Here is a 14,341-nt window from a genome sequence, read left to right as displayed (position 1 = left end):
TATTACGATGCTGTGGGTCTGTAATGAGGAATGAGAACGGGATATTAACACTTGTGAAGGATTACTGTGAGGCTAGTGAGAGAAAAGAATTGGATGTTTAACCCTTTCAGAGTACACCCAGTAAGGAATATCATGGGGGATGTTGGGGAGAGACAAATGCAAAGTGTTTCTTTTTGTTTAAAAACCCAACATGTTTGTTTTCACAGGAGAATCCATTCAAGGAACAAATAGTGAAGACCTTTTCGGAGGATGGTGCTGGGAATCTGAGCTTTAATGACTTTGTGGACATGTTCTCGGTGCTTAGTGAAATGGCTCCCAGAGAGCTCAAAGCTATCTATGCCTTCAAAATCTATGGTACAATAATCAGTTCCTTCATTTATTGAATGAATCGTGTGTAGAGCAGAACAAGACAGACCCAGAAACTATAAGGGGACAATCAGAAACACAAAACCCGAAAGTTGATTCTGGAAAGACGTAACCGTTCTTCTCGTTTAAAGTAGATTTAAAATCATCACAAATTTTGTAGCATTCATGCTTCAGATTCTGTTCTTGCAAATAATTTCTTATAGAGTTAGTCTGAAGAAGAACTGTCTTGTCTCTCCGACAGGGAATAACATTCTGGATGAGAATTCAGCCTACCTTGAGCCAACAGAAAATCTGGTCAACTTTAATGGATTGACCTCATCAGTTGGCTGAATTCATGACCAAAACATCTGAAGGGTTAGTGGGAAGTTGACTGCAGTGTGTGGGGACCTGGGGCAGTCAGTATTTTGCAAAATGAGTAACTCTGGAAGGAGCCCTGGGATGGAGGGCTCTTCCTGCACGTCCCCCTGAAGTACTGTGGGAGGAGGCTTATGTTCAGAGTTCACAGGACATGTTTAGAAACATAGGAACATAAAAAATAGGAGCAGGACTAGGCCATATGGCCTTTTGAGCCTGTTTCATCATTCAACTTGACCATGTCTGATCAGCCGTCTCAATAACCTGTTCTCATTTTCTCCTCGTCCTTTTTGATCCCTTTAGTCCCAAGAACTATATTTAACCCTTCTTGAAAACATTCAGTTCTTTGGCTTCACACACTTCCTGTCTCAGAGAATTCCACTGGCCCCCCACTCTCTGGGTGAAGAAATATCTCCTCATCCCAGTCCTAAATGGCCTAACCCATATCCTTAGACAGTGTTCCCTTGTTCTTAATGCCCGGTCATTAGGAACACCCTTCCTGTATTTACCCTGTCTGGTCCTGTTAGAATGTTATAGGTTTTTTTGAGATCCCCCTCATCATTTTTCTAAACTTCAGTGAATGTATCCCTGACTGATCCAGTCTCACCTTACCTAGTTTGTGCTTTGTCATTATTGAACTGATTGTAAGATGACTGCCTCTAGTGAGTATCTCATGGCAGAGGTCACATAACTGTGACAATTAATGCAATTTCCATCCAAACATCTTTTTAGTGCACATAAATTTATTTTAGGTTGCACAGTTATTTTAGGCTATGTAGTAACCACTTTGTCCAATTTACAAACAACTGATTTCCTGTTCATTACTCCATTCCACCTCTGCAAAGTGTTCATTACTCTAGTTACTCTGTTTCTTTTGGTCTCTACACACATGGCACACATAATCTTTAAAGTGGTTGGATTTTGTGATGGCACACATGCAGGTTGTTGGCTTTTTATCCAACATCTGCTGGTTGGAATAATAATTCAATTTCAAAGTCTTCTCAGCTGACTTTACTGATCTGTACAACACTGTTGCCTTAAACACATCTTTCATTCAGTTGCATTTCCTGTGTCTGACAATGCAATCATGTAATTTTGTGACTTCAGCTTCAAGATTTCATTGTTTTGGCAATCAGATCCTCTCTGACTTGTATTGTCTCTTTGTCTGTCTATCAGTTGATCTGGCCTATGAAACAGTGTCAATACCTTCTGGGGGGTTTAGCTTTTGACTTACTTCTGCTGAGATGTGGAATTCTGGATTGTACATCTTGCCAAGCATTGGGCTCTCAGATTAATTTATCCTGTCAGACTGAGCATCATTCCATCGCAGAGTTACTGTGTTCCATCACAACTTTACCTTCAAAGGTTTCACTCTTGGATTCCCATCTGTTGTAACTTCACATAGTTCCTTAAAGCTCATAATGTTTCAGGAAGCACTAGTGTCTACCCAGCATTTTGTATTAATTTGATTATCTCACTTAGCTGTTTTCATTATAACTGTTTTCATTTTACTCCTCGCGATTTGATGTTGTCAACCTGCTCGAAGGTATTGATTGAATTGTACAAAGCTTCATTCAACAATCTCTCTGGTGCCACAATTAATTTAAACAAATCATTGCCTTGATATCTTTGTGGTTATTACCTTTATGGTTTTTGGTCTACTTCTTAGCTAAACACTTGCATGTAGAATAGTTTAGCTTCTTGAAGATAAAGCATTGTTTCCTGATGCCTGGTGTACTTTCTTTTGTCTTCTGTGATGACCACACTATTTGTAATTTGTCCAGGGACTTTGTTTTTTTTGGTTGGTCTTTCTATAAGTAGTTATTGCTTTCCTCCACATTTTTGCACTTGAAAGGTATAGACCGCGTTTCGACACAGTGGGTAGGTCTAAACTGCTTATCAAGGAATGTGCAGGCCTGGGATTTTCCCCACATCATGGACAAACTCCTCTGTCCTCCTGTGTAAATGCTGTAGCTGTTGATCTACAAGCTCAGAGCTTCTGTGCATTATTCATAACTTCTTTGAGAGTTAGATACCTTTCTCTTAGCAGTTGCACCGTCATGGTAGGATCTCTCATTCCTAAGATAATTGTATCTTTGACAGGATCATCTTTCAGGTGCCTGAATTCACAAGATATGTGAGCTATGTTAATATAGTCACGTATCTATCAATGGGCTCCTTTTCAATCTGAGCTGTGATATTGAACGTGCTGTTCATAAATTACATTCACTTGGGATTCACAGCGCAAGTTTATCAAAATTTCTGCACTCTGTTTTTACTACTCATTGGAAGGAGTTAGAGTGGAATTCACTGTGTAACAGAATCCTCAACTGTGATAAAAAATATTCTACTTGTAGTTGCAGTTATGGACCAGACTAAACCCCCTCAAAATATATTAAGAAGATAGTCTAGACTACTGTCTGAGGTTTTCCTTTAAGCTGACAGTGTGACATGACTAGCTGAATTCAACCACATCCATATATCATCTAGGCCAATAGAAAAGCATTTTGCATTTTGGCTTGAGGTTTTCTTACTCCTAAGTGATCTCCTTCTGGTACCTCAAGTGTTATCTGCATCACCTATTTTCTATAACTCACCAATATTACCTTTGATGAACTTCTGCCCATTTCCCATCTGCCTGAATACACGATGGTCTCCATGTCCTCATCAAGACTTCATATTTAAGATAGTAACATTCTGGGATACACTCAGATTCTTCTATGTAAGCTTTTTGATACAATTCCTATTGTTTTTCAGCTTTCTGCTGTAATTCAGCTGGCTTCCCTGAACTAAAAAAAATCTACTTTGTCCGCAACCTGTTTCTTGTATTTTTCTCAGCCATTTGATCGAACATAGTTTTTGGAATTAAACTTCACCTTCCTTATCTTTACTCTTTGATTTTGCTCCTGCTTCAACCTGTGGCTTTGTGACCATGTTACCACGCAGGAAAATCCCAAAATATAACACTTCAGTTGTTTGATTTTCCATTGGCTTTTTAACCACTGTAGACATCACTCCCAGCTGTGATCCAACTGGATCCTCACCAAGGTACTGTATTTTCAGAACAAAGAATGTTTTATTATTTCTACTACCACTTCACCACTTTTCACTGGACCCTCCAATCTCACTTCATATAACAAACACTGCTGTTCTTACTATGAATTCCACAAATTACCACAGTTTCTGGCATCTGAATTACATATCTTCTCATCTTTCACTAAGGATTGACTTGTTCTTGTAGCTTTTAACTTGAATTTACTCCTTCTGGTCCACATGAATAAACCTTAACCAATCAGGTAAACTCTGTAAAGAGATCTAGCACTTTCCTCTCAACCAAGCCCTTGTGCATTTTGGTGCAGCTTTTTAGTTTCCATTGTGGTTTGCTTTACCAATTCAACAAAACTCATTGGCTTATCCTATTTCCCGCATCTCTTTCCAGTGCTTTCTCTAAACCAACATTGAGACTTCACTATTGTGAAAACACCTAACTTTAATATCTTCAATGATATTTCCTTTTCCCTTACCACCTGAGGTTTTCTGTGCTCCTCAGTTTCTATCTCTCACAGATTGAAATTGATGTTGGAAGCCAAACATTGAATTATGAACTAACTCATAATCATCTGCCATTTTTGTTACTAATCTTAACTCTCTCTTCCACATGGATTGTCACAACTTCAGGAAGTGAATTTTTGAACTCTTCCAAAATAATTGTCTCTAAGAGCATCATATGTCTGATCTATTTTCAATGCTCTTGTCCATCTATCAAAATTATTCTGTTTGATCCTTTCAAACTAAATGTAAGTTTGACCAGTTTCCCTCCTTAAATTCCTAAAACATTGTCTGTAGGCTTCTGGTACTAGCTCATATGCGTTTAAGATTTTTTTTGTCACCTCCTCACATTCACCAGATACTTTCTCTGACAGTGATACAAATACCTCACTATCTAGCAACTTTATTTGGATCAACAAAACCCACATAGTCACCAGCTATTTCCTTTGTTTAGCTATTTTCTTAAATGAAATGGAAAAGGCTTTTAAACCCTCCTTGTCGAATTAGGTGATGCTTGGACATATTTAAACAGATCCCCACTGGGTCTAAGCGATGAAGGAGGTGTTCTCCATCACTGCCTACATCGGTACTCCTACTTTTTACCTATCTCTCGGCTATTTTAAGTCCACTTTATGTGTTCAGTTCCAACCTGTGATGTTAAAAAACACTTTCTCCCCTTGTGTTTTTTTCCATTATAATTCAAACTGTGTCATTTCCTTTTCATGTTTAAGCTGCAAACATTTCTTTAGCCAAATCTCTGGCAATGGTAAATGTCAAGCTGCTGCTGCAAATACCTCTCCTTTTTGCCCAACTCCAGCTTGTCTGCCAATACCAAACTCTACTTTGTTAATTGCATCTGTCACAAGTTTGTAAGTTTATCTTTTTTTTTTGCCTTTTTTTGTTTGGTTTTCCCCCCCAAATGAAATTAAGTGGCTGACTTCTCCTGGGTTACTGTCTGACAGAGAGACGGTCAGAGTCAGGATAGGCTTTAGTGCGGTCCTTTACTTCAAAATGAATTTAGCCACTATTAGTCATAACAGTTAATTCTTCAAGAAGGAGACAGAACAGTTCTTGACTAGGACAGAGATCTCTGTTAAATAGTGGGAAAGTTGATTAACTATCTAAAGTGATCACCTGGATTATGGGAATAATAGGGAAATTCTCCAGGATATTTTGCACCGCCAGTGTTTATCCACCTATGAAGGGAATGGTGGGGAGAGCTGGCTGGTAGCTAATCACAAAGCACCAACCGTTGTGAGTGTGGAGTAGGCTTCATGGATGATTGAGCTTTTCCTATTCATTATTTCTATCTGTCTGTACATCTACACAATGTTACAGAGATAGTAGGACCTGCCGATGCTGGAAAATCTGAGATAACAAGGTATAGAGCTGGATGGACACAGCAGGCCAAGTAGCAGCAGAGGAGCGGGAAAGCTGACGTTTCGGGTCAAGACCCTTCTTCAGAAGCCTCGATCTGAAACATCAGCTTTCCTGCTCCTCTGATGGTGCTTAGCCTGCTGTGTTCATCCAGCTCTACACCTTGTTATCGACACAATGTATTGCTTTTCTCTCCAAAAGATTTCAACACGGACAATTTCATCTGCAAATCTGACCTGGAGAAGACTCTCAATAAGCTGACCCGGGAGGAGCTCGCACCCGAAGAGGTGACCCTGGTCTGTGAGAAAGTGATCGAAGAAGCTGATTTGGATGGTGATGGGAAGCTTAACTACCCGGATTTTGAGAATATGATTGGCAAAGCACCCGATTTCCTCAGGTAGGTCAGGATAAGAAAAGCAACTTTCTGACACTTCAGTCAGTACTTCAAAATCAGCGAAAGACCATGAGGGAGAATAATGAATCTAGATTACATAGCAGACTGTTTCTGAAGGCTGCAAGACTTTGCATGTATCCTATTTCAAAATTAGAGTAAATGTTGAACACAGATTACATGGTTCAGTGTAAGTACTTTCACCTTTGAAAGGGATAGGGGAGGGAATGGTGCAGTGATGGGGGAGGGATGGGGAGAGGATGCAGCGGTGATAGGGGTAGGGGCTGGTGTGGGGAGGTGGGTGCCGCTGGTCAGAGGAGGTGCTGGTGTGGAAATAAGGGAATGGGAAGGGGGAGGAAGTGGGATGGGAAGGTGATGGTGCAGTGATGAATGAAGGGCTAGTGTGAAATGGGAGAGGGATGGTGTAGGGATGTGGAGGGACTGGTGCAAGGATGAGGGGAGTTGGGAAGGGCTCATGTGGGGATAGGGGAAACAGGGAGATGCTGTTCAGGAATGGGGAAGATGGGCTGGTGCAGGGATGAAAAGGGATTTGGAGGAGAGGGGAGAATCTGGAGTGGGGATGGGGTTTTGGGGTGGGATTGGTGTGGAGTCAGGAGGAAGCGCTGGTTCTGGGACGGAGAAGGGAGGAAAGGAGCTGGTCCAAGTATGGGAAGGCACGGCTAGTGTGTGGATGGGTAATGGGGTTAGTGTGGGAATGAATGAAGTGTGTTTTGGTATGGGAAGTGGATGGGGGTCCCGCACTCGGTAGTACCAACACAAGGACCAAGGCTGCAGCTCGAAAGATAACCAAGATCATGAGACCTGTGGTAACAGGGAAAGATGGAGAAAGTGGTTCTGGTTTCTGGGGTTGGGCATCAGGAGTGGGGGCCAAGCAAGTGCAATAGAATATCCCTCTGGCCAATGGTCATACCCCATTCCTGCACAAATGATTGTATATTGAGGGACATTCTCTAACGTATCAGATTGAAAGTCTAACATTGCTGATTTACTGGGCTGCCACTTCCCCATCTTGCCTAGAGCAAAAAAAATTATGAGCCAGGCAGGAATAGGTACGAGCTAGTCAATAATTGGCCACATAAGGCTTATGGGAAGGACTTTTGCAATATTGTCCAGAACTGAGGATAAGGCTGTTAGCTCCCTGTCTGCTAACACTTTGTATTAGGCTTCTGTTGAATTTACCGCACTCCGATAGAATCTTGAGCTGGCAGGTAGAAAGGTGGTAGGCTGTTGCTGGAAGGACAGGGGCCAGGGCTTAGGGAGATGGATCTCAGCAGGTGTCTCTCCTCACTTCCTGATGTCCAGTCTCTCGATCAGGGGCTGAGATTCTTGGATTGAGGGACCCTGAAACCTCCATCTGTAAACTCCACATTATAACAGCCTCGCCTGCAGCTGCATCAGTCCCAGTGGCACCAACTCAAGAGCCTTTAGTGCTCCCTAATTGGTCTCTTTAAGGCCCCAGTTGGTGGTGGGAAGGGAAGATCAACCATGGGCCTTCCCACTTAGAGAACCTGATTCCTGAGTAGTTGAGTAGTTTGCTGGGGTTTGGGTAAACTACTATCTTGCTGAATTAAACACACTTATTGCACTGAGGAGAGCTGGAGATTCCACCCGACAACCCTCTACCACCCTCTCTCCCTACGTTTTGCTCTGCTGTATGGCTACACTGATTATATACCCAGCTATATCCTTCAGCCCTCCAACTCTGACTTGTTATGTGCATCTATCCTTTCTGGTTACTCTATTCTGAAATGCACATTGATGCAACTCCTAAGAAAACAGCTCACCTATTCCTAAACAATCACTGGCCAGTTTATAAAAGCTGAATTCCTAAATATACATCTTGATCAAGTTATTAACCACTATTCCCATCTCTTCTACAGTGGTTCCATCTCTATGATTCCACAAACCTAGTTTTGTTATCTATGGATCAGTTTTTGGGCTTTTCTTTATGTTAATTCTGTTGTATAAGAACAGCCATTGTTCCCAAGCCAAGTTAATAGATCTACCGTTTCCCCCAACATGTTCCATAAGTTAGTCAAGGAGACACTGTGTTTCATTAACTGGGAAGACCTCCAATTATTTAGCAGCTTGTTTAGCAGCTGGATGAATTGAAAACAATTGACACTTAACTCTTTCAATTTGGAAATTCCCGTGGGTACAAATCCTCGTGGTAATTTTGTTTGCTGTTCTAATCCAATCCTAGCCACGTCTACCTTCTTGACTAGGAAGTGAGAACGTTTTGAGTTCCCTCTTGATTGGAGACAATTAAGATTCATTCAGGATATAGGAGCAGCCACTAGAACCTTAATTTCTGAAATGATGGAAAGCCAAGTAAGAAGCTGGGATTTTTCACACAAAGTGAAGTGTAGTCATGCCAATTTCAAATTACAGAGATCTATCTGAAATGTAAAAACATTGCTTCTCCCTACCTGTGCTCCACGACAAAATGGTGTACATTACCATTCACAGGCACGTTCATAATGTTTGATTGATCCATTCAGTAATATGTATTGATCCATTCATAACATATGGCTGACACATTTGTAAATATATATATGTGTGTGTGTGTGCATAGAATCATTCATAAATAAATAATTGATCCATTCATAAATTTGCTCTGCCCTGTTGACAATACATACTTGACCCATTTATAAATACACATTGATTCTTTCTTAAATGTGCATTGATCTATTCAGAAATATATCACTGATCTCTCTTAACAAATATTATTTACAACTTCAATTGCTTTAGTTCTAAATAGAAAATAAAATTAGCTTGATTTTCCTGAATTCACTACTGAGAGTCGCATGGGGAATTCTGATGGCCACTTTAACCCCACTGTAACCCTTTTGTTCAGTTTAACAGCAAGGCTGCATTTGACTGAGGGGTGTGTCCAGGAACACTGGCAAAATTAATTGAGGGGAAACTCTATGCTGATCTGGGTTCCGTTTAGCAGACATAGAGATGGTTGAGCCTGCTGTAGGTCAGCTATCTCAGCTCCAGGACATCTCTACAGGAGTTCTTCAGAGTAGGATCCTAGGCCCAACCATCATCAGCTGCTTCATTGATGACCTCCATCATAAGGTCAGAAGTGGGGATGCTCACTGATAATTGCACAAAGTTCAGCATCATTTGCAACTCCTCAGTTACCGAAGCAGTCCATGTCCAAATACACCAAGATCTGGTCAATATCCAGGCTTGGGCTGACAAGTCACAGGTAAGATTCAGGTCACACATGTACCAGGTAATGATGATTTTCAGAAAAAGAGAATCTGTACTTCACCCCTTGACATCCAATGAAATTGCTGAATCTCTCAGTATCAATATTCTGGGTGTTACCATTGACCAGAAACTGAATTGAGGTCTACACATACAATGGATACACAAGCAGATCAGAGGCTGGGAATCCTGGAGCGAGTAACTCACCTCTTGCCTTTCAAAAAGCTTATCCAAAATCTACAAAACACAAGAAAAGGATGTGATGCAATTCCCCAACAACACTCAAGAAGCTTGACACCATCCAGTCTGCTTGATTGATATCACGTCTGGCAGATTTGGAAAGAGGATTACTTTTTGCCTTTTTAATTGTCAAAAGCTTCCATTAAACATCTTTGTGATATACTGTGTCTTATAGAATAGAATTGTACAGTATTGAAGGAAGCCATTCAGCCCATTGACTGTGGTGCCAGTTCTTTCAAAGACAAATCCAGTCAATCCTACAACAACTCACTCCCAGCCAAATTGTTCTTTCTTTTTTTTCCCTCCAAATATTTATATAATTTCCTTTTGAGTACTAATTTAAATCAGTATACACCACCTTATCAGAAAGGAAGTGGATTCCAAATCCCAACCACTATTGTAGAAGTGCTTTTTCTCACAATGCCTTTTGATCTTTGGTCAATCAACATGAATTAAGTTAATTATGGACCAATTGATTTATCAAGCCTTCAGACATGGAACCAATTTCTATTTATTTGATCTAAACGCTTAACAATATTATACATCTCCCTCTGCCAGTATCCTCAGCTGTCAGGAGATCAACTTTATCCTTGCTGTGCAAGTTTCAGTAAGATATGGTTAATAACTATTGCTTTGTTAGACAATTACTCACAACTTGGTCATTCAGATCATGCAACTAAGTCTTTTGAACCTGACCTAATGAATGGTAACAGCAATTTCCAACAGTCTTGAATCTTTCAATCGCTACTAACAACAAATCAAGATATCTTGAACTCATAGTGATATTTACAACTGACCTGTGACTTTTGGTTTCTCTTCCAAATAAAAAAATTGACAAAGTCTTCCTGGAAATTAGCACAAGTCAATTCACCTGTACTAGTGTGGCATTTTATCCCTATAAGTCAGATTTGTTAATAGAAAAGTTACTTTGCATTGCATGGTAAATATTTTCTCACTTTTAATTAAAACTGATTGCACATAAAAGGTTAAAGCACATGGAATTCAGAAAAACAGAATTGCTGACAACACCAAAATTGGTAACACAGTGTAGACCTGGAGGAACACAACAGGTTCAGCAGCATCAGAGGAACAGATATAAAATATGTAATTTGAAGAAGAGTCATATTAGACTCAAAATATTAATTGTTTCTCTTCATAGATGATGCCAGACTTGCTGAGTTTTTCCTCTGTTTTTACTTGATAAATCAAAATTCTTTTTCATATAATACTGATTGTTTATTCAGCTAGACTCACTTGAGCCTACTGAGCAAAAGGCAATGTTATTGTGGGACAGGATGTGAACAGAAGAGCTTTAGAATCCTCTGTGGCTGCAAGGCATTTCATTTTAACATGCTAAATTATAACTCTGAGAGTCTCTGACTAGCTTAATGGTGGCATTAGCAATGTGATTTGGCACTCTCTAATCTGCTCTGCAAGGCTGCATATATTGGACTTGTACGAAATTGCTTTGTAAATCGTTCCAGAAATTGATGCTGATCCATGCTCCAAATTGGTCTGTAATGGTCTCACTTACATGGAAATTACACAACATAGTTTTCCTGACTGCACACTCCTGCCCTGGCACAAAGTGTGAAGGACTTGTGATCTTTAGACCTGTCTTGCACACCTCCCATTGCTAGGAAAATCTTTACGGACTTAATTACTTTCCAGACTGTGGGCTCCCAATCCCCTGTAGGGGTTAGGTGGTCACCCTCCTGAACACATTAAGATTTAAAGTGAAATCTGAAAACCTTATTTTAATTAATAGAACTACACCACAAAGCTTCTTGATTTTTTTTCAGAAGGCTCAAACTTTATTCCAACAAAATCAGAAATTGCTGGAAAAATTCAGTAGGCCTAGCAGCATCTGTGGAGAGAAAGCAGAGTTAATATTTCAAGTCCAGTAACCCTTCTTCAGAACAAACTTCATTGCATCTAGAAACAATTAAACAAATCAAATATAATTATGTTAGCATGGTTGCATACATCCACAAATGCCAGGCCTTAAGGATCACTTCTTCCTTCCCCCAAAAATTCTCATATATTCCAATTATTACATTACTTACTTTCATGGAGAAAAACCATAAGTTTCCCACAGTCCTCTGGAAACGAGGTTTTAAATTTCCTCAGCACTAGTTAGTCTCAAGTGTAGAATCTTCATTTTCCATTTTTTTTATTGTGATACCCCAGTTCTCCTTTTGGTTACAATTCTATTACTTCCAATATAATCTGACGGTTGCTTTATTTGGCCACAAGTCTCTGAGAAGACCACCATAGGTTCTTCTACCAGTTTCAAACTTACAATTTTCATTCCCTCACAAAATACAAACTGACTGATATTAAGTCTCACCCTATTTCTGCATGGTAAGAGATTAACTTAGTTTTTTTTATTCTGCTTACAGTGCAGGACTATATAACTATCATTTATTTGGGCTATTTCACAGTGGGTTGCAATCACACCAGGTCGAAATTGCAACTTCAACTTGGATTGATTTTTAACACATTTTACCTTCCAACTAGGTTTGCCTGTCTGGAATGGTTTTGGGAAGGGGAGGGGATTGGAGAGAGGGAAGGGGAGATGAGTGGGATTGTTTATTGACGCATTTAAATTTGGAGCTGCTTATCTAGTTGCATTTTCTCTGTGTCCCATTTCTACAGCACTTTCCACATTCGTATCTGAAGGCAGGCAATGAGATGGCTACGTGGGAAATCGAGACTGGCTTGCCCCTGATTCCATGACCTTTTGGACCCTTTGATTGGATTTGGAGCCCATTTGGCTGAAGACATGAAGTCTCTGCTTCTCGTCTGTACGACTGGGCAATGGGCTTCCTGAATTGTTGGTGAACAGAGAGCCAGGCACAGTCAGCTCTCAGTGATTTGACTTTTGAAGGCCTTTGGAACCAGTGTTCACGATTCTATACCTGGGCGTGGCTATTCCAGAGCATCTAGCAACCTCCTGTCTCTTATACCTTTCAGAACTTTCTACTGGAGGCCAAGGCAGATAATGAAAGTGAAAGGTTCAGTTTATACACACAGGAAGCACAGGAAAACTTACTAGGGCTAAAACCTCTTTAAACATCAGTATTTTCTATCAGGACAGGCAAAGGCGCTTTATCAAGGTAGTACAGAAATATTTCTATGGTGGTTTTGTAATTGCTTGCTGTCTGATGTATTAATGACAACTCAAGGTTGATTTCTTGATTTGGAGAGACACATTCGCCTCATTCCTCCTGGAAGACACCGGTTACCAGTGCGATCATGGACAGACTCTGCAAGCTCCCTGGACCTTTTGATTATGTACATGCCTCCCCTGAGAAAGCCATCAGCGCTCGAGAACAAAAGCAACTCTTTGTGAAATCACAGTGTCGTTGTTTGAGGGTCAATTTGCCTCGATGTTTGCAGACTAGGAGTGGATGGGGTTGAACTGGTGAAACAGTGAGCAAGGAGACACCGAAGACCATTTCCTGACCAGCTATGCAATCTTCAGCATCAAACTGCATGAACTTTTCCTTCTTCCCCACCCCCTCTTGCTGCCCCTATTGTTTTTATATCCTGGTATCTGATTACTGGTGCACAATGACAATCATGAGACTGTGATACAGTCCAGTAGAAGGGCTCTGCTACTAAACTGCTTGGATTTATCTGCCTCTGGGATCTCCCCATGTATTGCTTAATTGTTCCAAACTTCACACCTCCTCCTTTTTAAAATGATTGTGCTGTTTGTTTGTTGTCCACGGATATCTCCTTTTCCAGTCTCCTGGCTCAGTGAGAGCCTCAGGATATATTTTGAAGAGATGGCTTTTGTGTTGCTTGTTGTCTTAATAAACAGTTGGAAGCAAACTGGCAGCTCCAAGTGTGTTCTTAGTTGGTGTTACACATTTCACTAGCATCATTAATTGTGTAGCTCATATCCAAAAACAAAGCACAATTCAACCTTGCTGAGAAATTCCAATACCTTCAGTTCTTCACATATTGGATATCTCAATAATGTGCCTTTTAAGGTTCATAAGGTGAAACTAAATTAGAGCAAAACCACAAATAAAGAACCACGTTATAGCAGAACAGTGTTATAACTGGAGTCAGAGATAATGGGAACTGCAGATGCTGGAGAATCCGAGATAACAAAGTGTGGAGCTGGATGAATGATGCTGCTTGGCCTGCTGTGTTATAACTGGACTGTGTTATAGAATATTTTCTAATCACCTGTTCAGAGAAGTTATTACACACCTCTGTGGTAAGTGGAATGTCATAGAATCGGAAAATCACATAGGATAATATAGTTACGTCATATACGGCCACAGAGATATACAGCATTGAAACAGAGCTTTAGGTTCAACTCATCCATGTCGACCAGACATAAACCTAGCGACAAAAGCAGAAGTTGCTGGAAAAGGGTTGAGGAAAGGTCAACAGATCTGAAACATTAACTCGGATTTTTCTTCACAGATGCTGCTAGATCTGCTGGGCTTTGCCAGCAACTTGTTTTTGTTCCTGGTTTACAGCATCCACAGTTCTTTTGGTTTCCATATAAATCTAGTCCCATTTGCCAGCATTTGGTCCATACCCTCTAAACCCTTCCTATTCCTAAAGTCATCCAAGTCTCTTTTAAATACTGTAATCATACCAGCCTCCACCACTTCCTCAGGTAGCTCATCCATACACGCAGCAACCTTTGTGTGAAAAAGTAACCCCTTAGGTCCCTTTTATACCTTAAACCCATGCACAGGGGAAAACACCTTTGCTACTTACCCTCTCCATGCCTCTCATGATTTTGTAATCAGAACAGCTCCTTTACTCCATCAAGTCTGTACCACAAAAGCTTGT

General features: G+C 40.5%; 1 protein-coding gene across 2 annotated transcripts in view; it reads left to right on the top strand.

Moving 5' to 3' along the window:
- Nucleotides 1-13,330, top strand: part of cib2 (calcium and integrin binding family member 2) — a 147,649-nt gene extending 134,319 nt beyond the window's left edge. For both annotated transcript variants that reach the window (XM_048520771.1, XM_048520772.1), the window contains 3 exons: nt 207-354; nt 5,848-6,043; nt 12,176-13,330. In XM_048520771.1, the coding sequence (XP_048376728.1) occupies nt 207-354; nt 5,848-6,043; nt 12,176-12,197 (366 nt within the window). In that variant the 3' untranslated portion in view covers nt 12,198-13,330. The remainder of the gene's footprint in view (nt 1-206; nt 355-5,847; nt 6,044-12,175) is intronic.
- Nucleotides 13,331-14,341: the final 1,011 nt, after the last annotated feature.

Source organism: Stegostoma tigrinum, chromosome 36 (assembly GCF_030684315.1).
Source record: "Stegostoma tigrinum isolate sSteTig4 chromosome 36, sSteTig4.hap1, whole genome shotgun sequence".
NCBI lineage: Eukaryota > Metazoa > Chordata > Chondrichthyes > Orectolobiformes > Stegostomatidae > Stegostoma > Stegostoma tigrinum.
The sequence above is the reverse complement of the archived record's forward strand: the minus strand, read 5'-3'. Positions and strand labels throughout refer to the sequence as shown.